This window comes from Microcebus murinus, chromosome X, assembly GCF_040939455.1.
Source record: "Microcebus murinus isolate Inina chromosome X, M.murinus_Inina_mat1.0, whole genome shotgun sequence".
Lineage (NCBI taxonomy): Eukaryota > Metazoa > Chordata > Mammalia > Primates > Cheirogaleidae > Microcebus > Microcebus murinus.
This window is the reverse complement of record NC_134136.1, coordinates 99,187,736-99,213,922: the sequence shown is the minus strand read 5'-3', so window position 1 is coordinate 99,213,922 and position 26,187 is coordinate 99,187,736. Positions and strand designations below refer to the sequence as shown.

The 26,187-nt window shown below is 40.1% G+C and overlaps 1 protein-coding gene and 1 non-coding gene across 2 annotated transcripts in view; one reads left to right on the top strand and one right to left on the bottom strand.

Moving 5' to 3' along the window:
- PDK3 (pyruvate dehydrogenase kinase 3) overlaps positions 1-25,929 on the bottom strand; it is a 74,930-nt gene extending 49,001 nt beyond the window's left edge. Inside the window, exons 1-2 of the mRNA XM_012784586.2 lie at positions 25,611-25,929; positions 2,156-2,297 (exon numbers count right to left, since the gene is read on the bottom strand). Coding sequence (XP_012640040.1) covers positions 2,156-2,297; positions 25,611-25,716 — 248 coding nt within the window. The 5' untranslated portion in view covers positions 25,717-25,929. The remainder of the gene's footprint in view (positions 1-2,155; positions 2,298-25,610) is intronic.
- Positions 12,051-12,169, top strand: LOC142866153 (5S ribosomal RNA). The gene has a single exon (XR_012916211.1). It is a non-coding gene; the product is annotated as a 5S ribosomal RNA (ribosomal RNA).
- Positions 25,930-26,187: the final 258 nt, after the last annotated feature.

The following is a 26,187-nucleotide window of genomic DNA, read 5'->3' as shown; positions in this document are numbered from 1 at the left end:
GGCATTTGTCCTTGGTTCCTGGCCCAGAGCTCCTAAAACCTTAGAATTTCCTGAGCGATAGGAGTGTCTCTTGTTATTTATAACATAGAGGATCCTCTTTGGATCACACCAGAGTTTATGCTAATGAGGTGGCTTACAGTGGGGCCCTAAGATAGCCTTAAGATGGGGCTATTCACCAGAAAGACCAAGTGATTGGAAGGTAGTGACTTTCAGCCCCACTCCCAACCTCTGGGGAGGAGAGAGGGCTGAAGACTGAGCTCTGTAAAAACTCTGAACAACCAAAGATTCAGAGAGCTTCCAGGATGGTGAATATGTGGAGGAACCACTACTGGAAGGGTGGTGCGCTGGAGGGGGCAGGGAAGCTCCATGCTCACCACCCCCTATACCTTGCCCTATGCATTTCTCCCATTTGGCTGTTCCTGAGTTGCCTCTTTTATAATAAACCTGTAAATGTTAAGTAAAGTGCCTTTCTGAGTTCTGTGAGCCATTTTAGCAAATTATTGAACCTGAGAAGAGGGTCATGGAAACCCAATTTATAGCCACTCCACCAGAAGCATGGGTGGCCCGAGACTTGTGACTGGCATCTAAAGTTGGGGGATAGTCTTGTGGAACTGAGCCCTACAGCTGTGAGGTCCTACTAACTCTGAGTAGGTAGTGTCAGGATTGAATTGAATTGCTGAATACCCAGTTGGTGTCTGGAGAATTGGAGAACTGGTTGTTGGTGTTGGAAAACACCACAGAACCAGGGATTCATTTTGGAACCCCTGAAGTGACTTTTACATAAGCAATAGTAAATGTTTAACTGTCACCACCACCAGGATCAGGGACTTGATCTTACCTACCTAGAATTCCCACCACAGTGGCCCCCCAGTAGTGATTTTATACTTTCTACTGGAAAATCTCTAATGATGGTCTTGAAGCAATAATGAAGTCTCATGCAAACCAGGGCTTGCTGCTCCTTCTGAAACAAGTTATAAATCTAGAGCAGAAAGGAACTGAATATGATATTAAAGCCATGGTCACAGTCTCTGATCTCTCCTGTGTTCCAAAGACCCTGTACTCACACAATGAGGAGCTGCTGCTTGTCTGGGAAAGGGACTGGATACCGTACCTCTAAGACCACCCAAAATAGTGATTCTCAGACAATTCATTTTTAGCTCTATGAATTTATTATAATTAATATTGTTGAGGAATGACTATTGAATGTCTATTTTCTTTTTGTAGCCTGGCCTCTGCTAACCCTCTAAATGCCAACTAATTAATAGTTCTATTCTCTTTATATTTGTCCACATCATTCCCTTCTCCTAAAATGCTCTGACCCACCCATACCTGCCAATTCCACCCACCTATCAAGGGGCAGCACAAAAGCACAGCTGGCATTTCTCCTCCCTTCTCTGTGCTCCCCAGCACTGTGCTTGCTTGAGAGTACTTATGGCATCTGGCCTCCCAAACTCCTCCAGCCGTCTCCACAGCAACTCTACCCTGCTTTTATAACAAAGAGCAGACCTGCAAATGTGTCTCAAACACTGTACATGCAAATCCCTTTCTAAAAACACATCACTTGCTTTTCTTATATCCTACCACTCGCTGATCTCACCCTGCTTACCTAGTGGGTAGCTTCATCACAAATTCAACTTCCTCAATTAAGTAGCATATGCTTTAACCACAGAGATATAACTGATTTAAGTTTTTACTCTGTTAATATTTTCCATACTTTTCATAGAGCAAATGAAACACAGCAGGGAGCTATTAATATTGTTCCAATCTAAGGTTCCCCTTCAAATGACTTAATTTGTTCTAGAAGCACTGCCTTAAAGGAACTTCTGTAAAAGGAAAACAAAAGGAGCAAAGTTGAGACTTAGTAAGTGGCAAACATCTTATCTGAAGGACTGCAGGCCCATTTACATGGAAAAAAAAGTCAAGAAAGTGTCTAGTACAATTTAGAGGTATTTTCACTGAAGTAATTTTAAATTGAACAGCAAAACAAAACAAAACAAAACAAAAAACCCTTTTAATTGCATCGAAAACTCAGCTATCCCAAATGACTCATTCCCAGACAGGAAGTATGTGCACTTTTACAGGGAATCGTCCCAATGCCAAATGTTCAGAGCATTGTGGGAAGATCCATTTTAAGACACGGGTGTTATTTACTTACCAACTCTGAACCAATCCCACTGAAGGGCGGTTAAGTAAATTATCCGGCAGAAGATTAACTTCTCTCATTGTATTAGCCAGTCGTACAGGAAGTTCCTTTCGTAGAAACATATATGAAGTTTTCTCACATGCATTATCTCTCCCTATTAAGACATGAAAAATGTTCCATGATTTTACAGTCTAACAGATGGAGAAATAAAGTGCTCTCATGGTAGCATAGTTACTACTGGTAGGGAAGAGAAAAGTAAATAATCCTGCAGTCTCTAGTTGAATTTTTATCCTCTGAAATAGCAAGTTTAAGAAAATAATTTAATTAGAAGAGAAAAAGAACATTTATTCCAAGAGGCAACCTTGAAAGCAGTGTTTTTCTTAACACAAAAACGTTCCTAGTGTTACCAGCATCAATATAAAAGTAACCTGGGATATAATCTGAATTTGTTTTCAAATAAACACTGTGGGAAAACTGCCAAGTACAAAAGTAGTAGAACATGTAAATCCACTCCTGTTCATAGGGGTTTCCAGAAGGCAACAGATCCATTCATTCCACAAATATTCACCTACTGAGTACCAAGTGTTTCCTAAGATTTTCTTTCAGGGACCATAGCTCTGCCATTCTGGGAAGTAGCCACAGACTCTGTGATTCCAAAGAAGGGGCTCTGACCAAAACACAGGGCGTGCGTGTGCCAGAGAAACCAGCTTAGAGGTGGAGCAATCTACGGTGGCATGTCCCAGGGGGTAAGACACATGTTGGCTATAAAGAAAGACATGAGAATCTTCTGGAGGTTGTCCTGAGCTGGTTGTGCATAAAATTTACATAAATAAGACAATGAGAGAAAATATACCTGGCCACTTAAAAGAGGAAACCCAAGCCCTTTCCTCTGCTGCCACAGGGCCAAGCAATTCTAGCATCAGTCTTGCCTGCAACCCCCAGCCCTGCTGTAAACTCCAGGATGGTTGGGGGTGGAAGGCCTGGGGGCCTGAGCTTTGGAGCCCCAACTCCTACACTGGGGGTTGTGAAACCTCTGGGAAGCTTCTTCACTTCTCTGCCTTAATCTGTCAAATGGAGATAGAACTTTAGTTTTTGTAAAGACTATATGTGATAACATGCACGGAGCCTGACACAGGGTGTATGTCCAATAAACACTGGTCCTTCTTCTGCTGTGATACCTATGAGTCCACCCACTTCCCTCGCACTGGCTATGCCTCTCTGATGCCCCAGACTCCATGGAGGCTGCTCTGAAATGGGCAACATCAGGGCCAGGCCCAGAGAGTTCATCAGCAGAGCTCATCTAATAATTTTCTCCTCCAAACTCTCCTATTCTTCTATATGTGATAAAGGCATCAAATTAGAGATTATTTTAGGGATTCAGAAGTAAATGCAATTTTTTAACACTTTCAGTCACATTCTGCTTGATTCCTTTCCTCTCACTACCATATAAGACTTGAAATAAAAGAATCCACTCTTTGAAAGTCATCTGCAGAACCTTTCTTCTCCACTGATCCCCGACCCTGTCTCCTTTTTCAAAAAAGTTAGAATAAAAGATTAAAGTCTTAAATAATCCATCCCTCATTTCCTTCATTCTAAGTATATTAAAGGCCTTTGGTAAACCTTTTAATTAATCGATGATTCCATCTTTCTTTCACTTTTCCCTTTAGCACTTTCACTGTGATGAGTATCTTAATTCCCAATATCCACTCCAAGCATGGGGGGAAGGGGTGCAATGCCCCAGCAATGACCTTAGAACATCTACTCTACACATATTCATTTGGCCTTAAACGATTAACATTTAAAATGACTCTGGTTGTTTTGCTTCAAATAATACACAGACAGTCCCCGCTTACAACGGTTCGACTTAAGGTTTTTCAACTTTATGATGGCTTTATCAGGGTATTAAATGTATTTTTGACTTATAATATTTTCAACTTATTATGGGTTTCATCAGGATATAACCCCATCATAAGTTGAGGAGCATTTGTATATTATTCTTTAAAAGTTCTTCGTAAATTTAATTTTAAATGTGCTAAAAATGCTGACATTTACCATAGTGAATCTCATTATAAAATGAGAGACTTATTACCTGAGTTAAAATATAAATCTAGATTTTCACATCTCCAGAGAAATACTTTGCATCCTGGTTAAATAGAAAGGAAAAACAAATTTTTTTTTTTGGAGACAGGGTCTCACTCTGTCACCCAGGGTAGAGTGTCGTGGTGTAAGCCTAGCTCACAGCAACCTCAAACTCCTGGGCTCAAGTGATCCTCCTGACTCAGCCTCCAGAATAGCTGGGACTACAGGTGCTGCCACCACACCTGGCTAATTTTTTTTCTATTTTTTGTAGAGATGGGGTCTTACTATGTTTCTCAGGCTGATCTGAAACTCCTGGCCTCAAACGATCCTCCTGCCTCAGCCTCCCAAAGAGCTAGAATAACGGGCATGAGCCACCGTGCGGAGCCAAGAAATTATTTTTAAAGCACAAAAGAAATGCTGATTTTCTTACTGTGAGATGACAAAGGCTCTCTCCTTTGACCAAACCTGAGTCAGGCTCCTCTGAATCCTCTTTTTGACCAGGCCTCCACCTAGGGTTCTATCTTGACCTGAGTAGGTCAGTTTTAGCAAGAATCCTGCTGAATCATGTTAGTGAAAATCTTCTGCCCTTGGTATCTGATCACACTTGATATCTAATCAAATTCCTCAACCCCTACCCTTGATATCTGATCACCCTGGCACCCTGGACTGCCTTCAGCAAGAACCCAGTTGAGCTGGTATAGCAAGAATCCCCCTCTTGGTAACCCACTAACCCCCACGCTGCTCCTTGGCTATAAATAGCCACTTATCCTTCTTGCATTCGGAATTCAGCCCCATCTCTCTCCCTTTCTGCAAAACCTTTACTGCAATGGTCCCTTCTGAATAAGGTCTTCCTTACTGTCTTTAACAAATATCACAGATAATTTTTTCTTTAACAAAGACAAGGAAATTCTGCAATAAGGAAGAAGTGGAAGAACCCCATAGTGTTGGAACTGGGTGTATCAGTATGAACTCATGATTTTTAATAATTATCCTGAGTTTTTTTGGTAGTGATATGTACACGCTTAAATTTCCAAGCCGACAGCCCATTAGGAGCAGCAGCTTAGAAGCACAGGGTAGGCTGAAGAGGGCGGGTGGTAAGCAGTGAGAGCTGGCTGGCAGGCACATGGTGGCCAGTGTCAGGTCCACATCTCCCCTCTGAAACCCCGGGGCCCAAAGCTTAAAAGAGGGGGCTCATTAAACAGCAATCACTAATGATGCTGCTGCTGATAAAGCCAAACAGTCGGAGGCCATGGGATGTAAGATCAAATAATCTATTACTTGGGCAGCCCTGAGAGCTTTGATTCTGACTATATTCTGAGTCAGTGTGGTCCCCTGGGCTCATTTGATGATTCCACATAATTAAAACTCAACTACCAGGCATAGTTTAAGATAACCAAATTTCAGGAAGCATTTTGTTCAAGCCTCTTTGGATTATTACCCTGCTATAAAAAACAACAACAAAAAAAAAACTATCTGTCTCTATATCCTCCATAGCACCTATTATAGTGCCTTGCCTATGGGAGTTTCTCAATGATTCAATGCAAGAGTAGATAGTGCTTTCAGAAGTTTGTATTTTTTAAGAGTAGTTGAAAAAATCTCAGGTTTTGATTCCTACATTCTAAATTTAGTTTTAGGGACAAATTCTTGGTACTCAGATACCTTAATTATATATCAGCTATAACAGGAAGATAAGTCTTTTTTAGTTAGCTAATTAGTAAACCTAAAAATAAATATGAAATGCCTGATTTTTGTAACCTTTCTGTGGCTTTCCTCAAATACATTGAAAGTACTTTGTCCTATGTATTAATGCTGGATACTCAGTTTAAATCAAAAGTTTCTAACAACCTTTTTCATAATAAAATTACAAAGAAACCTTTTTGGTTTTAAATGAATGTCCCCTCACAAGTGTTCTGTTTTTATAAGTCTTCTGGTGTATTGTGTATTTTCCAGTTATTCTTTCCAATTATGTGACTTCATTTTTCCCCACTTACTTGGCTTTTCTACGTTCCTTAATTTTGACTTTCTATTTTTATTCTGCGTTTCTCTATGCAAGTAATCTTATTCAAATTTACCAATTCTCCCCTAGTTCAAAGATGACAAAGGGAGCGGGGTGAGGAGACTTGGAAAATTCTGACTTAGTGGATACAAATAAGTCATTAGCTCAAATAAAATACACTCAGTTTTTGTTCTAAATTTAGTAATCTTTTCATTCTCTTCTGTTTAGTTCTCATACTTTGCTCTTTCATTGGGAAGCTAGACACAATTATTAGATTTGCAAAAGGTATGGTTTGCTTTGTCTAGAAAAGTTCCATATCGTTTTACATTCACCAAGACACAGGATGAACAGACACAAAAATACAAATGACTTTTGATTTGATGCAGGGAGCCCTCCCTGTGGTGGGACCATGAGGTGGCCAGGAACATTTAGCTAGCTGCCTGAGAGCAAGAGTTCACAGACTTATTCTTTAGACCTGGTTTCCATAGTGGCTGGTATTTCTGTCAAGTCTTTAATCCTCTTTTCAACTAATTGACAAGAGGTAGAAAAAAATAATTATTTCTTTGGTTAATGAAGTCACCTGATAATAGGTATCTTATAATTAAAGGAGAGGCTGGGAACATATTTTGTACTCTCTTCAATCAACAGACACAATGCTCCCTAAAATGAAGTCTCCTCTGTCTAGATTATTTGAAGGTTTTCTTTGTTCACATCTTTCAGCTTTCTACTTGGTGGTGGGGGGGGTGGTTTGCAAGTGGCAATAATTAGAAAAGGAGTGAAAAAGGAGAGCAAGAAATGGAAAAATTACTAGCAAGGCACCAAAAACCAATAATGATCCAGCTTACTCTGATAATACTGCTTTTGATTAATATTGTCAACTAAAAGTTTGAATTTGCAATGTATTTTTCACATTAACCATGTTAAAATGGGTAAAATATAACTGAGAAAATGTTATTTTAGAGTGAGTTCTTTGACTTTTCTCCAGTTGTATTTATATGATTTCAATCTTTTGAAAACACTGAATTTTAGAATAAGTAATTAATTCCTGAGCTTACCAGGGCTAAACAATGATTAATTGAATAGTCCTTCAAAAGAAACAACCTGAAGTGTGAATGCAGAGCTACAAAATAATCACAAATGTCCTTCAAAAGAATCACTTTAATCTTCCTTTATACTTTTAAAATGTTTGTTTCGCTTCATGCTCAGACGTAGTATTTCAATGTCTGAGAAGTTTGACAGTTTTCCTTTGTTTGAAAAAATGTATTCCTAAATTTAAGAAGAGATCAAAATGGGTTATGAATTGGGGGTCTGCCAAACTTGAAGCTGCCTCCATTCTAGGCAAGACTATGTTGTGGTTCTTATTAATAATAGTGACTAAGACACTTCAGAGCCAATGAGCCAAAGACTGAGGATTTCACATACATCTTATACCCTATCAAATTCAAAATACCAATAACATCCAGATAGTACAGTACTTCTTTCAGCCTAATGTCTATTTTAATATGCTCACAGATGCTGTGAGTTGGGAATTCAGACAGGACACTGAAAGGACAGCTTATCTGGGCCTCAGCTAGGGAAACTCAAAGGCTGTGGGGTGCCTAGACCTTGGGGCTGGAAGCATCCAAAGCAGGCGTCCTCAAACTACGGCCCCCGCAGACCACATGCAGTCTGTCAAGGACATTTATCCACCTGCCTTTTTGCCGCCGCTGCCTGTCCTGCTTAGCAGCCGACTCAACCCCGGGGCCCACAGTGCGCATGTGTGGAATGTGCACCACTCTCCAAAGGCCCTCCAACGGTCTGAGGGACAGTGAACTGGCCCGTTGTTTAAAAAGTTTCAGGACCCCTGATCCAAAGGCTCCTTCACTCACAAGCCTGATGTTTGGGCCAGATTACCTGATGACTAGGATTGCCTACCCTAGCACCTTTGGGTGGCCCCTTCATGCACTTCCTCACAGCATATCAGCCTCGGGCTAGTTGGAGTCTTACATAGCTTTGGTAAAAAGGCAGAAGCCTCATGGCCTTTTATGATCCAGGCTCAGAACTCAAAGAGCTATCTACTTCTGCCATATTCAGTTGGTCTAAGCAGCCAGAGCCTGCCCAGACTCAAGGGGAAGGGGAAGACTCCCCCTCTTGATGGAGGGGTATCAAGGTCACAGTGAAGAAAAGCATCTTCGTAGCCATCTTTGAGAATTGTGGTCTGTCCTAAGATGTCAACAAGGATTTGTAGAAGATGACGTATTGCTAAAATTATATTTTAAAGCACTCTTCTATTGCCTGAGTTGGTTTCTTCTGAGGTCACTGTCCATTTATTAGTTTCTCTCTTTCTCCCTGTAGGCTTCCCTTGAATGTCTGGTGATCCTTGGCTGTTCAGTCAGGTTTGAGAGTGAAGCAGCCTAAAGACTGACTGGGAGCCCTTGTGGGGTTTTAGGAGGAGTGAGCTCCCCAAATACCTGATTACATGGGGCTTTTGGTGGGTCCTAACACCACACCAGCTTCGATGATTCTCCTTAAATAGCACAGTGTCTAGGAGAAGAACCCCCTTTCATCCTTTACTTTGCCTGGGGGTGACTGCCTGCTACTAATGTTCTGATGGCCAGGGTGGAGGGTGGCCCTTCTGTTTGCAGACTTCTAGTTCATTCTCCTGTGTGCACCCAACCAGTCCTCCCTGTCACTCCTGCCCCCATCAGTCTACTGCATTGCTGAGGTAGGGGTCCCTCCTTGGCTCTGCTGCACTTTGCTCAGCAGCCTGCTCGGCCACACTGCCTTTTTTCTTTTTTCTTTCTGGACCCCATTAACTGGACACAGTGCCTTCTGAGTATATTCCAGACCTGACCCTGTCCAATACAGGAGCCAGCAGCCATTAAGGGAAACTTAAATATTTAATTTTATTATTATATCAGTGATAAATTCCCCAAGGGTGATAACTGTATCATGGTTACTATGAGATTACGCTTATGCTTAGGATATATATACTTAAGTGTCTAGGGGCAAAGAGGTATGATGTCTGCAACTTATTCACAAATGGTTCAGCAAAAAAGCATGTATATGTCAGAGGGAAGGAGGGAGGGAGGGAGACAGGGATAGGGATAGATGGAGAAGGGAGAGAGAAAGCAAATATGGCAAAGTAACTGGTAAAACTAGGTGCCAGACATGGGTGTTAACTGTATTTTTTTGCAACTTAAGGTCTGAAATCTTTTGAAATATAGGTTTTTTTGGGGGGGCGGGGGAAGACATTGAAAACAACTTAAATATATAGCAATAAGGGAATAGTAAAATAAATTACAATACTGTATATTTACATGGGGAAACATGCAGTCACTAAAAGGAATGTTTTTAAACAAAAAAGGCAGTCTTCTTAAAAAAAAAAAAAAAAAGGCTTCCAAAACCCCAAGCCATTTTATTCTTTAAAAAAAAAATACAAAAATCTCACACAAAACATGCTACTATATGTAGATCTTCCTAATGGAATCTGACACCCATGGTACCCTTCATGTAATGATTTTTCTTCTTCTGATAGGAAAAGAGGATACAAGGTGACTGTGACCGAGTTCTTAATTAAGGTGGATGAGGGTTACTGAATCCTTCTCTGAAGGACATTTGTATGGCTGTGCTGAGGGAAAATGACTAATAGCCACTAGAGTCCCTTGATCCTCTATCTCTTTAGAAATCCTATTTGTTTGCTCTTTTGAAACTTATACCTACACAAACAGATTATCGAGAAGCCTGCCACTCTATATAGCAGATAAGCCAAAGCAAGTTGTGAATGAATTTCACTGTACCGTGGCCCAAAAGTCACATCCTCTGCTTGAGTAACCCCCTCTGCCATTGCCCCAATCACTGGGTTCTATGTCCTGTGGGTCCCAGGATTCCTCAGACAATTGCAGAGTTCATTAGCACAAAACCTGGCACATTGTAGGTGTTCAATAAATATTTTCTGATTACAGCTGAAAATTAAAACACCTAGTAAGTTTAGGCATAAACTTCCCATAACAAATAAAATTCAGGGCTTCAAGATAACATTTGCTGGTGATGGTAAATACCTCTTAGAGATCGATTTCATTCTACGTATTACTTTAAAGGTATTCAAATCCTTAAAGTTTCATGAAGAGCCAAAAGGGAGGTAGGAAGGCAATAATACAGTGGCAGTAATAGTCAATATGGTGTGTCCGGCCTGAGAGTAGAAAAAAGCACGGATGTGTTCAGAACTGCTATCACAAATAGAGATGTGACCAGCTAGAGTATGTGAGTAATAATTGCTATGTAGCCCAAGCCACCACACATCCATATCAACCTAAGGGTAAGGTTTAGGATCCAGTCCTGATGGTAAACTGGTGAGTCACAAGATGGCTTGTTGTCATGGAAGCAGGAATACTTAGGTAAAGGTCACGCTGTACCCATCTTTGAGGCCAAGGCAAGATGTTTAGTTAACCATCACAGTAAATGAAGTGAGTCCAAAGGCAGTCACGCTCCAAGCACAAGTGAGCTGAAGTGCTGTTTCTTGGAAAATGATCAGTTTATACAGCTGAGACCTGCAGCCAACAAACTTGAAGATAATTAATATTCCAGGTTAAGAGCTCCCTACCCAGCTTTAGTCTTAGCAGAAAGTCCTTCTTTCATCCAGGAAATGCTGTGTCACTAACTTATAATAAATTCATAACATCTACTGAGCACCCACCATGTGTCATGCATTGCGCCACACATTCTCAATCTTGTCAATGCAATAATCCTATTAGATGCTATCATTTCTGTGTTGTAGATAAGGACACTGAAGTATAGTGGGATTAAGTGATTTGCCCAAATTCACATTTGTGGTAGGCACCAGAAATTAAGACTTGAGTACAAGTCTGTATGTACTGCTTCTCATATTCCCAGAGGCAATAAGGCAGACTAACAAGTAGTGGTCTTCAGAATCAAAAGAATTATTTCAATGTAAGTAAATGGAGTGGTTATCAATCTGATAGCTCTTAAATGATAAGACCAAATAAGCGTTAGATTATGCCATTTCCTGACTGCATAACAGAAAAAATGTAGACAAAACCTCAGCATTATTGGCCGGGCGCTGTGGCTCACGCCTGTAATCCTAGCTCTTGGGAGGCCGAGGCGGGCGGATTGCTCAAGGCCAGGAGTTCAAAACCAGCCTGAGCAAGAGCGAGACCCCGTCTCTACTATAAATAGAAAGAAATTAATTGGCCAACTGATATATATATAAAAAATTAGCCGGGCATGGTGGCACATGCCTGTAGTCCCAGCTACTCGGGAGGCTGAGGCAGAAGGATCACTCAAGCCTGGACAACAAAGTGAGACTCTGTCTCAAAAAAAAAAAAAAAAAAAAAAAAAAAAAAAAAAACCTCAGCATTACTAACAGAGATTACATTTGCCATAAAGAATTGCACTGGGGCAATTGCATATTATGTTGAATTAAAAAGAGCATAGGCTTAAAAGCTCAATCTACCTATACTTTAACCACGGCTTTGCCCCTAACTTTGCTTAGGTGAGAGACTTAAACCATCTAAGCTTTAGAGTCCTCATCCAGGAAGTGAAAACACCTACTTCACGTGGATGTTGTGAGAATTACAGTTAAATCTGCCTACTATTGTGTCTGGCAGAGAGTGATACACAAATGTGAATACCCTTGGCCTCATGAAAAGAATAATTTCTAGTTCCCTTTGGAAGAGACAGTCAAGATGTTCTGTCAACAACTAACTGATGATTGGGACAGTCTTTTTGTTACTTGGGGCTTCTACTTTCTCGTGTAAAATTCGGGAGGATACAAATGATCTCTAAGCTCAAGCTCCCACTGAATGAATCTAAGAGGATAAGATTATGGTTTGCGTCCAGGGCCACACCACCCTGAACGCGCCCGATCTCGTCTGGTCTCGGAAGCTAAGCAGGGTCGGGCCTGGTTAGTACTTGGATGGGAGACCGCCTGGGAATACCGGGTGCCGTAGGCTTCTTCTTTACCCCATAATATGCCAAAATAAAAAAAAAAAAAAAAAAAAAAGATTATGGTTTGCGTCTCTCCACTTTATTTATCCTACACCAACCTTGCGTACTAACGTAAATTCTGGGACAGCAACTGGAGAGCACTGCTAGGGGTAAACAGCCAAGGAAAGGAGGTGGAAATCAAGAAAAAGAGTACACACATTTACATTTGTTCTTCTTTTTGTGTTCTCCATCCAGATAGCCCCCAACGATGCTTTGGGAAAAGGACAATTGGGTTAATACCTCACACATTCCCAGAAACCACTGCTGTTTCAAAACCCTTTAAAGGAGAGGTAGGGAGAGCAGAAAAGATACCACAAAATCATGATTCATAAATTTTGGCTAGCATATATAAATTTATGCATTTGTTCCAGCTTCTCATTTATCTATGAGCTCCTCAAAGGCAGTGACTATGCCTTGGCAATCTCCCAATGCTTCTTAATTTCCATTTCATTCCTAATCCAGAATGTTCAACTAATGCTGATGTGGCTGATGGACTCCAGAACTACTTACGTGTTAACCTTCGGCGTCTCTTAAAGCAGTTAATAGCTCTGAAGCAAAAATTTTACTGGATCTAAGACTGTGGTTCTTAACTCTGGAAGCACATTACAATCACCTGGGCAACCCAAAAGCACCATCACCTAGCAGACCCTATTCCCAGTGATTGATTTCATCAGTTTATGTGGGGGAAAGGTGTCACTAGTTTTAGGGGCTCCCCAGGTGACTGTCATCATGGAGTAGCATCTCATTATAGTTCAATGAGGGAAAGCAAATCAAAGAACTGCCCAGGCCCAGAGAGTGGCTAGTAAGCACCCAGACTTTTCCCATTTACCCATATAGTTTCAGTTTTTATTTTCCTGTTTGAGTTTTGTTTCAGCCTCTTAGGAAACTAACCACAAACATCTTCCTAGTCTGTGAGAGACTTTTCAGCATTATCAGCTCTCTTTCTTCCTTCTCTTTTAGGTGATCTTACATGGGGAAGATAAAAAACTGAACAAACTCACGAAGGACATGGCTGTACTCAGGATGTGGTAATGCTTGACAGGCAGTGACAATGCACTTGTTGGTCTTTTCCTCCAGTTTGTTTTGTTCACACACTGTACCCAATCCCTCACCTATTTTCTCAGCTATAACGGGATGGTATGACCAGGTGAGCAGATGCCTGGCTCTCCTACCTACTCCATGTGTAATTTTCTTATCTGCCCAGAACTTCAGGTTCCTAATTTGGAAAATGGGCATGGCTGTTGTGAGAATTAAATGATACCTTATTTTACAGTCAATGCTAGTTGAATCTATTGAATCTTTTTCAATTGCCAAATAGAGTCTATTTTAATTTTCTTTTTGAATAGCTTCACTGAAGCCAAACTAAGGTCAAAGCAGCAGGAATGTGAGCATGTATGCCAGAGATGACATGATAGAGAATATGTAAAGAACACTAACCAAAGCAGCAGTACCCTGGCCACGAAGGGCGGTTTCTAGAGAATGGGACATTCACTGTGAGGCAAGCAGCTTCCTCCCAGAAGAGTTTATTAAAGTGCTCACATAAGCACATTACATGATCAATATGAAAACAGTACTATAACAATGACCACTTTCTATTTAACTGCAGAATTAGGAGGAGAAATTAACCACACTTATACAAAGTCCACAGTCAGGTATTAAGAAATATATGCTACCAAGCTTAAGGAAACATTGTACTCTACTAAAACAGATCCAAGATTTGGAGATAGAAGCCTGAGTATGCTCTGGCCTATGAAAATATAACAATTGTTGAGGGAAAATATAACAATTGTTGGGGGAAAATATGTATGTTACAAATTTCAAAGGGCCCTATTGTTTTCTGGCCGACAATGCACGCAGTGGGAAAATTTAGAGAGATGATAATTTATTCTCAACAGTGAGACTATTATATACTGACCTCCATTGCCCTAGTAAGAGAGAAAGCAACACTGGTACAACTCAAACAGGTCAAGTCGAATCATAGATCAAGCCTAAAAATGAATATAAAATCATGACCGCTTGGGTGACTCTTAGGGAAAATAACATACCACTGAGTTAGAACCCCAAGTATTCAATTAGAGGGAATATAAATATTGACCTCTGTAAATGTAATAGTTTACTATAATTTTGTGCGATTCCTTATGGCAGAAGGTACAATCTCACAATTGAGACAATGACCATGAGCATATCTCCTTGAGGGATATTAAGGACACCCCCATGGGTTACAATCAAACCCAGCACTGCCACAAAGGGAAGTATGGAGGTAAAGTAGTCCTCCCTCCCATAAAAGTGAGGTGGGCTAACTGGAGATACTTCAATGCTAGTTTCAATGCCAGTTTACGTAACAAAAATGGAAGGCCTAGGAACACCAGGTAACCCACCCACAGTCACCTTAGCATATTTTTGATAATGTGCTAGTCAATGTGAACAATGACTAATTTATCAAAAAGAATAAGTAGGCAAGAAGAGATTTTTAAATCGAAGGTAATAAATAAGGAAGTGACCTCACCAAATTTCAATATAAATTATAAGGCAAAAGTAAACATGTGGTATTTAGTTAAAAATCAGAAGTTGTCCCATTGAATAGAATCCACAAATATAAACTTCGACTATGCTGTGAGCTTAGTATATAAAACAGAAACAGCAACAGAGCAAGATTTGAGGTATTAATAATTGTTGTGCAACTGGACAGCAGAACAGGACAAAGTGAGTTAGCTACAAAAGTCTCATCAGAAATGGCAATAAATTCCAGAGATATTTAATAACAATTTACAAACTGCTATAGGTAATAAATCTGACCGTGATAAAAGCACTGTAAATGATATAGGTGATATTGAGTACATGAAAACTCAGACTGTGCACTAATAAAAAGGAAACCAACATACAGTGTTAACATATGTAAATATATGGGCAAAAGCTGGAAGGACTATCACAAAAAATGAATTCCAGGTAATATAGCGATTCTTTCCACATGTCTTTAATTCTATATTTTGATGATTAATTTGCCAAAGAAGGGAACACAATGAGGAAATACTCACACAGCACAATAGCTTACTATGCCAAATTACACAAGGAATTCATACAATGAAAACTCCAGATCTCAGTTACTAACTGGTCAAGGACACTTTACACACAACAAAATGCAGACAAATAAACCCAAGCAGGGGAAAAAAACCTTTTGTTTCCTATGCTATTTATTATACAATTAAAATCATAAAACCTCATTTTGGCAGGGCTATGGAGAAACTGGTACACTTAACTTTGCGGACAATCCTGTAAATTAAACCTATAAAGTGCCTCAAAGCCTTTCACATGGTAATTCTACTGAGAGGCAGATACCCTACAGATAAACCACCTGATTCCTTGGAAAAGTCTTAGCTACCCCAAAAGGCACACTCCAGATAGCCAAGGTTTAGTGTTACTAGCATACAGAAGAAAGAGAGTTTTACCACTTAAATGCAAATTACAAGCAATCGCTCCTCAGTTCTTTAAACAGGGAGCTGAATTATCTTAGACCACAGGTAGACAAACTTTCTGTATAGGACCAGACAGTAAACATTTTTGGCTTTGTGGTAACTACTCAACTCTGCTGTTGTGGAGGGACAGAAGCCACAGACAGTATGTAATGAATGAGCATGGTGTATTCCAGTAAAACTTTATTTACAAAAACAGGAGTTGTCAAAATCCACAGAGTATACAACCCAAAGAATGAGCCCTAATGTATACTATGATGGGTCAATGTTGGTTCATCAGTTATAATAAATGCCCCTCACCGGTGCAGGATGTTGATGGTGGCAGAAGCTGTGTTTGGGGGTGGGGTGGGGGATATATGGGAACTCCTGTTCAATTTTGCTGTGAACCTAAAACTACAGTTGGCCCTTGGTATCTATGGGGCATTGGTTCTAGGACAGCCCTCAGATACCAAAACCCATGGATACTCAAGTCCCTTACATAAAATGGCATAGTATTTGCATATAACCTATGTATTAATACATGTTCCCATATACTTTAAATCATCTCTAGATTAGTTATAATACCTAATATAATCCCTACACACCACTTCATTCGTGTGAATTCAATGTAGTACTTGGCACAAGGCAAATTCAAGATTTGCTTTTTGGAACTTTGTGGAATTTTTTTTCCTGAATATTTTTGATCCACAGTTGGTTAAATCCAGGGATATAGAACCGGCCTATTTAACAGAAGGCTGACTGTACTCTTAAAAATAAAGTCTGTTAATTAGAAAAAAAAAACCCAGATAGCCAGCCCTCAGGCTATAGTTAGTTTGACATTCTATCTTAGACCAGGGATATCCTGAGATAAAAGAATTTGCCCAACCCTGAAATCAGATTATCCCAGGAAGTAAAACAATTGAGTGCCCATTATAATATAAAGGAAAAGAAGTGATATTTTTTGATTCCATCCAGTAATAAAACCAAGGTTTTCCAAATCTTGCCAACAGTGTGATCAATTACCCAAATGCTTGATAGGAGGAAACCACCCAACCATCAATAGGGCAGCAAATGCTATGTCTCCACTTCAAAAGTATACAAAATATTCTCAAGCGCTACAAAGACAACAAAGCCAGAGCTATGACTTTGGTGCCTGAGAGCTACCCCAGAGCCTGATAAGTCAGGCTGTGTTAAAACCCAGCCCTACAAGATCTTAAAGGCCAATTCTTTCCTTAAATTTAAATACTGACCCAGATGCAATAAGCCAGGTTAGGTATCTTTACCCTGAACTAAACTGTTCTTTTCCCCTTTAATTTTGAATAGTTGGCTCCTGTCTCTAGACAGGTTGGTCTAATTCTTGGCAACACCTCACAGCAGAAAAATTTTACCTCTTACAGAAAAGGTCTGTCATGTACATATGAAAAGGTACAAAACACACTCAAGATTGTTTTCCTCTGTTCCTAACACGATTTTCTTCAAAAAACCTTTTCATATTCTCCAGGAACAAAATCACTGTTCTCAGTGGTAATCAGGCTTCAAGGAGCAAAATGACTTTTTAAACCTTAAAAAACCAGGACTTTGCAAAGAGTCATTTAGAAAGAACCAAAGTCAAATTTCTCAGTGTGTATCAGAGTCTTAAAATACTTTCTAAAGGAAAACAAAAGGTGGCTGGGCCCTTAAATCTCAAGAATAGTAAGAGTGGAGAAACTGGCTGCTGCCTTCTAAGGGCTAAAAGCCCAGAGGTTCACAGAGCCAGTGTGATTATGGCAGAAATCAAAATACAAGGTTCTGTGACAAGGCACGGTTGTCAGACAACCTGCTTTCTGGTGGTTTCATTTGGGAGAGGCTATATTTAAATGTGGGGACATTATGGAAGCTTAAACTTATATAACAAGTGACTAAGGTGACATAATGTTTAATAACCTCAATATGGAGTCAGGCATGGCGTCAGTAATGGCCATTTATGGAGCACCCACCCTGTGCACTGCAAACTGAGCTGAGGAAGCTGCAAGAGGTTACAAAGAAGAGGTGAGCACCCACCCTTGGGAAACAGACAATTGAGGATGAAATCAAAGAAAGGGAGGCAGGAGCAAAATACCTTGAATACAAGTGCAGCTGTGAAAAAGTAACTGGGAAATAAATGGGAAGTAAGTCTGCAGGGAGGAGATAAAAGTGTTTAATGAGGGAACCAAAAGTGGATAGGGCACAACTGATAGATGAAAAGCAAGTTCAAATGAAAAAGTGAATCATTTCCTACCAACTCATTCAACATTCAGAAGGTTCTATCTTTAATTTATGTCATAATAGTCCAAGTTCTCCTTTTCTTATATCCCTAAGAGACCTTTTAATTCATAGCAACTATTTAAGGGAAAGACAAAATTCAAATTTGTGAAAATATAGTAAGCAGCCACCATAACATTAACTGCCATTCAAAGACTATAAATTGGTCCAAAAATCCAGAGAGGTTTACAGAAAAAAAGACATGTAAAAGTTATACCAAGAAATGAATTCAATAAATGTTTATTCTGAACATTAAAATGTGATATCTCCATTGTTTTCAATAAAGAAATAACATATACTATCTGAAGCCACATAGTCCAATAGAAATATATGAGCCACATATACAATTTAAAAGTTTCCAAGTAGCCACATTAACATAAAAAGAAACTGATGACATTTTTAATATTTTATTTAACCACATCCATGTAACAAAACTGCACTTTTACCCTCTAAATCTACAAAAATAAAAAATTAAATATTGTATTTAACCTAATATATCCAAAAATTATCATTTAAACATGTAATCAATATAAAATATATTGAGATATTTTACTATTTTTTATATTAGGTCCTTGAATTCCAGTGTGTATTTGATACTTCCAGCACATCTCAATTCAGAAGCTAAATTTCTGTCAGAAATAATTAATCTGTAATTATATTTCATAAAATTTACAGTTGATAAGGCAGATTCACATATCCAAGTTGTCCTAAACATACTTAAAAGTTAATTGAATCAAGTATGTTTAAATTTAAATTAAATCCATTCAGTTTCTTAGTCACAACATTGCTCAAAAGTACTCAAAAGGCTCATGTGGCTGACAAGTGGTGAACTATACTGGACAAAGGTCTAAAAAATAAAGTAATAATTATGAACATAATCACTGAACCAAAAATTCAAACCTCATTACTTATTAAAAGACATATGGGCAGGCACTGTAGCTCAAGCCTGTAATCCCAGTACTTTGGGAGGTGGGAGGAGGAGGATTGCTTGAGGCCAGGAGTTCAAGACCAGCCTGGGCAACATAGCAAGACCCTATCTCTACAAAAAAACAGAAAAATTAAGCCAGGCATGGTGTTGTGCAGCTGTAGTCCTAGCTACTCAGGAGGCTGAAGCAGGAGGATCGTTTGTGTTGCCCTATAGAGAAATAAAAGATTTCAGGAGTTTTGCAGGGCTTTGCCCTGAAGGAATATGTGAACGTGTTAGTTCCCAGATCAAAAGCTGCTTCACCTCAAGAGGGCATCTCACCAGTCAGTTATGATTTGCATGGAGACACTGTCTCAGACCTGAAGGCTTCTTGTGTCTGACACCTCTGTAGGACAAGGCTTGGTATATGGTCACAGGTTGAGAACTGATCAAAGAATGCCTGCCCAATAGACACCTGCAGCTAGAAACAACTGGCCTAAAGGACAGTTCCTGCTTCACTCCTGACTACTTGTCTCAATCAACAAAAAATTATTTCTGTTTAGCCTTTCTGCTAAGTGATAATTTTATCTTATGACTTAAAAGTTTATCTTAAAAAGATTTTGTAACCAATTGCTCATGTAGACAGAATTAAGGGATTTCTAGAAGCTTTTGGGGAGACTTTAAACCTAAACGAACTACCTGTTATAATGTAAATCTGTTACCCCTGGCAACTAATTGCTGTACCAATAAATACTGATGCTGGACTTCATTTGTGGCCTCACACCTCATGGGAATGCTGGAGGACCCCGTGACTCCCCCATCTTTTAAAACTATACTTTCATCTCTGTGTCTTCTTTTATTTCTATATTCCCTATTTTCCATTTCTATTATTTCCATATCCCTTGCGATGACCCCTGCCAAAGGGACGTGATTTTCCTGGGAGCATAGCTAACTCCCCGCAGGTTGTGCCCAGGAGTTCAAGGTTTCAGCGAGCTGTGGTCACCACCACTGCACTCCAGCCTGGGTGACAGAGTGAGAAAGGAATAAAGGAAAGAAAGAGAGGCAGAAAGGAAGAAAGACAGAAATAAAGGTGGTAAAACAAAGCAAAGAAAATATACAACACAGAAAAAATAAGGTATTAAAAACAAAGGGAAAGAAAATTACAGATGTTTAGCATTACAGATGGCAGATCTGTCATATCAGTAAGTATAAATAGATTAAACTTACTACATAAAAGAAAATAATTGATTCACAAAGCAAAATCCAGCTTCACACTACATTTAGAGACATTTAAAGCAAAGTAATTCAGAAAGACTGAAAATAAAAGGATACCAATGCTATACAAGGATATGTAAACAAGAAAATAGGCAACTAGAGCTCAATGTCAAATAAGGATGAATCCAGGACAAAAAGCATTCAATTAGTAAAAGGGCAGCACTTTGTAATGCTAAAGGATATGTCTCACAGTGAGGACATGGCAGTTAATAAGCATCAAACACAACATTAATAGTCATAAAGCAAAAACTGTAGGAGAGATAGGGAGAAACAGAATCATATTATCATGAGACTTTAATTTCCCTCATGTTTGATCCATGACAAATAAAGTGGATTTAAAAAGGTTATAGAAAACCTAAATAACATATTAATAATATGATAGATCTGATATATCAAACTCTGTAACCTGAGAAGAGAGCACAACCTTCTTTTTGTTGCCCGAGAAACATTCACAGGAAATGACTATATATCAGGCTACAAAGTAAACATCAATAAATTAGAAAATAATTCAGACAACATTCTCTGATCATAATGCAGCAAAACTAACCATAAATAAAATTATAGAATGAACCTCCACTGGAAATCTGTAAACTCCCTCAACTCTTAGTTCATAGAAGAATAAAAATCTGAAGATGCAGAAGAGCTGGGGAGGGGGGAGGTGATCAAATACACACACACATCAGCTGCTAAAGCAGCGCTCAGAGGAATAACTATAGCCTTAAATACTAAAACAAACAAGACAAAAAAATTATCCCATTAACGAAAAGAAAAAAGAATAACAAAATAAACCTGAGGAGATTAGAGTGAATTAATAAAGTAAAAGCATACATTAATAAACTAGAAAACAAGTCATAAAACTAATAAATAAATCCAACCAAATAAACCATCAACTAATCTAATTAAGAAGGGGGAGAGGGACAAATACAAAAGAAATAAAAGTGAAACAGCCACAAGGAAAATTAAAACTGTTAGGAGACTACCATCTCAGCTATCCAAATTGACTTCAAAGCCTCAATGACTAGGATAATTTTCTAGAAAAATATATCAAAATGGACTCCAGAAGAGACAGAAAATCTATGCAGATCAATGCCACAGAATAGAGAAAGTTGTCAAAGGGCAATATTCCCCCAAATACACTGGGCTTAAAAGTTTTCATATGGAGGTTCTACCAAATCTTTAAGGAATAGATCATTCACAAGATAAATTGGTATTAGCATAGAAAAAGAAAAATATTAGCTTTCTCAAACAAGCATGACTTTGATAAGAAAATCTAACAGACCACACATATATACAATTATCTACAAATAGCACATGGATATCTGTGTAATGAACCCAGGAGTTCATCACACTATTCTACTTTTGTATATGTTTAAAGTCTAGAGATCTAATGCACAACATGAGGACTACAGGTAATAAAATCGTATTGTACATGGAATTCATGCTAAATGAGTAGATTTTAGCTGGTCTTGCCACAAAAAAATGGGTAACTATGTAAGATGATGGATATCTTAATTCGCTTTGCTGCAGTAACCTTTTTATTATCTATAGGTATCCTATAATATCATGTTGTATTGTATACCTTAATTATACATAATAAAATTTACTTTAAAAATTTCATAATAAAACGCTAAAATAAAGAAATGTTTACTCAAGGAGAAAAAAATTCTATCTAGATACCGTTGTTTCACCTATCAAAAGTTTGACAGCAGTATGGTAAAAGTTTAGGAAAATATGAATTCACAGGAATTTCTAGTTACTCTAGAGGGAGTAAACAGACAACCTCTATGGAAAGCAATTTGACAACAGTCATCAAAATTACAAATGCACATACCCACTAATGTAACAATCCCATGTTTAGGAATCTGTCCTACATACACAGTAAGACATGCATGAAATCACAATGCACACAATAATTCACTGTAGGCTTGGTTGTCATAGCAAACACTGGAAACAACCCACTAGTCATCAATAAGGGGTTGGCTAATAAATTGTGGTACACTCATATAATCAAATTCTCAGAAGCCATAAAAAAGAAAAAGGAAGTTCTGCAGGTACAGATATAGAAAGCTCTCTAAGGTATTAAGTTTAAAAAAAACAAGGTACAGACAAAGGTATAAGCTGCCACTTCTGCAAAAAAAAAAAAAAGGGGGGGGGGGAGACTAGTGGACAGAAGTAGGAAGGAGGCTTTTCTATGTCCTTTGGCACCTTTTGAATTTGGAACCATGTGACTGTGAGCTCAGGCCCTAAAGAAAATCTCATTTTCAAAACTCTCCCCTTTTAGAATGTCCTATTGCCATTATAAAATAATAATCCATTTAGAACATTTGTTATTCTTGCTACACTGTGGCACTGTGTTGCAGGCCATATTTCAAGTAAAGATTGAGTTTATGAAACTTACTATTTTAAAAGGCATAGAGAAAAACTATACACAGATGAAAGGGGGACAGTACATCAGACAGAAAATCATGTAATTAATGATTCTTAACCCCGATTACACTTTAGGATGTCTAGGGATCTCCTAAAAATACCAATGCCCTTCACCCCCTGCCCCAAGACCATTTACAACAGAAATTCAGGGTATGAGGCCCTGGCCTGAAAACCACTCATCTAAAATGCTTTCAAACTAGTTTTCACCAAAGAGAAGTCCAGGGGACATTTGGCAATGCCTAGAGACATGTTTGGTTGTCACAACTTGGTGTGGGGAAGCATTAATGGCATATAGTGGATAGAGGCCAGGGATGTGGTTAAACCTCCCAAAATGCACAGGATAGCTCCCACCACAATTATCTGGCCTAAAATGGCAAGAGTGCTGAGGTTGGGAATCCTTGCTTTAAAGTAAAATCACTGTTTCTTATGTAACAACCAGTTTTCATCTTCACTTTTCAACATAGGAAATAATTTCCTTATTTACTAATGTGGGGTACGTTCACATAAGAAAGCTAATTCAGTGGCCACAGAAACTATAATTTATCTTCCGACAAGGTTATGACATACTGTAAACAAAATTCTCTGCATATCCTTTCTCCAGTCCCTGTCTAGCTACTCTAGTCAAAACTTAAGCCCCATTTGTAAAGTACCCAGGAAAAAAAGCATAAAGTTCACAAACTGGCAGCCTGTGAGCCAACGTGCTCCATCCATTTTCTTTGTACCAAAGAGCTCTTAAAATATACCAAACTGGTGCCAATCAGCTGCCCCTTCTGGAGCCAGCCACATACCAGGAGTTTGTCACCATCCCACCTGGCTGGCTTCATTCATCTATCTGCTCCCTACCTGGTCCTTTAATTATTTGAGTTGGCCCTCTCCTGCAGTTTCCTCCAATCACACAGGGGCATAAAGCCTCTTAACTCCTCTCCCTCCTCACCTTAAAAACATCTCTACACCCTTTCTGAATTCTCAAATTCCCACATTACTTGCCAAAATAGAACTGCTATCAAGAACTAAGAGAAAAGCAGAAGTAGGGATAGCCTTTGTGTGACAGCTCTCTTCTTTTAGTTGTCCTGTCATTAAAGATAGGCTGATTGCCACCTGATTCATCTCTGGGTGTTACAAACTAGTCTTGTAGTAGAATTTCTAGCAAATTCCACTACAATTATATATAGCTCTTCTATGTGCTGCCTTATAAGGAAAAGACTTAAATTATTATGCTGCTCTCAGTACCCTAGACCTCTCCCAAAATAGGTCAGAAGAATTTTATGGAAAATATCTTTCAAAAGATTTGGTAATTTGCTTTTAAAAAAACTCACCCCTTTTCCTTTGAAATCACAACATATAGTTTTGAGCTGTGCTTTAGAGATCACCTGATATAATCCACACATTTAATTAACAAGGAAAATGAGTTAGTTGCAGAGCCAAAATTAGAACATCTGTTTCCAGACACTGGCCCCAGGTTTTCCACGATAACACTATCCCCCACTGTGGTTTTCCTACTCAAATAACATCCTTGCCAACCAAGATACCTATTAACGCAGGTAGACACTAGCAGCTATAGAAATAAATTAATCAAAATTTTGGCCACACTATTAGAGCTATCACTTAAACTTTGAGGGTGGAAGGAATTGGGAGTGTCTGGATTCCTTTTGTTCCTTTTATTGTAAATTAACCTGTCTCAGTTTACCCTAATGAATGGTTGATACCTTCAGAATCTTCCCTAAACCATAAATTAGAGATGAAAAACATGCCTATTTATGGCAACAGCAACATTTTCTAAACTCTGAAGTCAGGAACTGACTCAAACCTCTAAAATCTTCTTAAGTGGCCAGAGATGGTAAAGTAAAACTACCGAAAAGCTTTTGGGAGTGTAGTTTTAAGATGCAAAAATCAATATCTCGCTGATCTTTGACTTTCATTATCATTCTCTGGCAAATTGGTTTCTAAAATTTTAATTTGGTCTCAACTTTAACCTACTCCTCTCTTTCTATCCTAGCTATTTTGAAGGATGGATGACACCACAAAAATGTGGTGTTGTCTTCCCCAATATCAGGTCTTCCCCAAATGTTTTATCTACTCTGCACCTTAGTTTTTATGCCCAACTGACACCATCCCTTGACATCTACATAGAAGTCATTAAATGAACAGACACCCCATTACTTTCCCTTGAGAGATCAGAATATCTTTGCTGCTGGATTTCTTTTTCCTTCAGCGATCCTGAGCTCCATTCTGATACCTTGGTGCACACTTTCGTTTTACTTTCAGGTGTTCCACAACCAGCTCTCACTTTCTGGGGAAACATGATCCAATTAACAGAAGGTGGTGGAATCTATTCCCATCTCAGCTAGGCCTCAGGCAGGTTAGGGGCCGGGGACTTCTTCGTTCCATCTCAAGCCATGGAAGCTACCCACCAGCTCATGTGACAGGAGGAAGGTGGGTGGGACACCCAAATGAGAGGAGTAATGAAAGGTGTTGGCACCAAGGCCAGAATTGTATTAGACCCTTCTCTGACGCTAGGAGCCCACAAGTCTGCTCGTCCAGAGCATCTGAGGCGTTTGTACTCTAAGTCTCTAACCGCTTTAACATAACCTGATGACAACAGTTCGAGTCCTGCCACTCTTGACACACCGCAACACCTTAGAGCAGAAAAGGGACAAAATGCCATTGCATAATGTATTCAACCTCAAGGTGTTTCTAAATAGCTCTTACCCAACCAAACAAAATCTAATAATAAAAAACATTAAAAAGCCACCCACATTTCGTTCTGAAGTTTTAAGGGCAGTGAGGTTTGTGACAAGTAGGTTTGAAGCGAAGGATGGCAGGTTTGGGGAGTCACGCCGGCGATGAGTGTCCTGTGATGAGACGCGGTTTCCGTGTCTCCGGGTAAGCTCCGGGCTGGGTGTGAAGGTGGCAGGCCCTGCCCCCTGCGCCCCGAAATCGGAGCCCCAAGACACCCCTGGGCACCCCCTAGCCCTGCCCGCGGTTCCGACGCACTTTGCCCCAAGGCTGAGAACCGTGGTGACCCACCGGATGGCGGCGGCCGGCGCCAGGGGCCCGTGGCCCCGCACTCACCAAAGTCTAGGAACTGTTTGATGGAGAGCGGCGATGGCGAAAAACGCGAGTAGCGTTCAATCTGCTTAGGCACCGGCTGCTTCAGCAGCCACCGGAACAGCCGCATCCTCGCCGGGCCAGGGCACACAACCGTCAAGACGCCTAGGCGGACTCAAGGGATGGCGCAGCCGAGCCGAGCGGATCGGGCACGTTCGCCAGGCGCGCACCCTCGCCTCTGTCTCGGCCTCGGAGCCGCCGGTGCAGCCGCCTCAGCACCAGCAGCAGCTCCCTGCCGGCGGACGGCTGCCCGCGGCTTCTCGAAGCTCCGCCCGAAAGGGGCGGGGCCGGTCGCTGCACGTACGCGGCGCGCGAGGGGCGCAAGGGGCGCGAGGGGCGCGCGGCTGCACGCGCCCGCCGCTGATTGGCCGCCGCCGCCGCCGCCTGGCTTGCTTTCTGCGTGGGTGCGGCGCGACTCCGGACCCTCCTTCCCTAGCTCCTGGGACTCTGCCCGGCCCGGCAAGCGCGGCGTCTTCTGGCCTGGGTCCCGCCCCCCCGGCAAGGTAGCGGAGGTGCAAGGGGACCGGACCGAGGCTGGGAG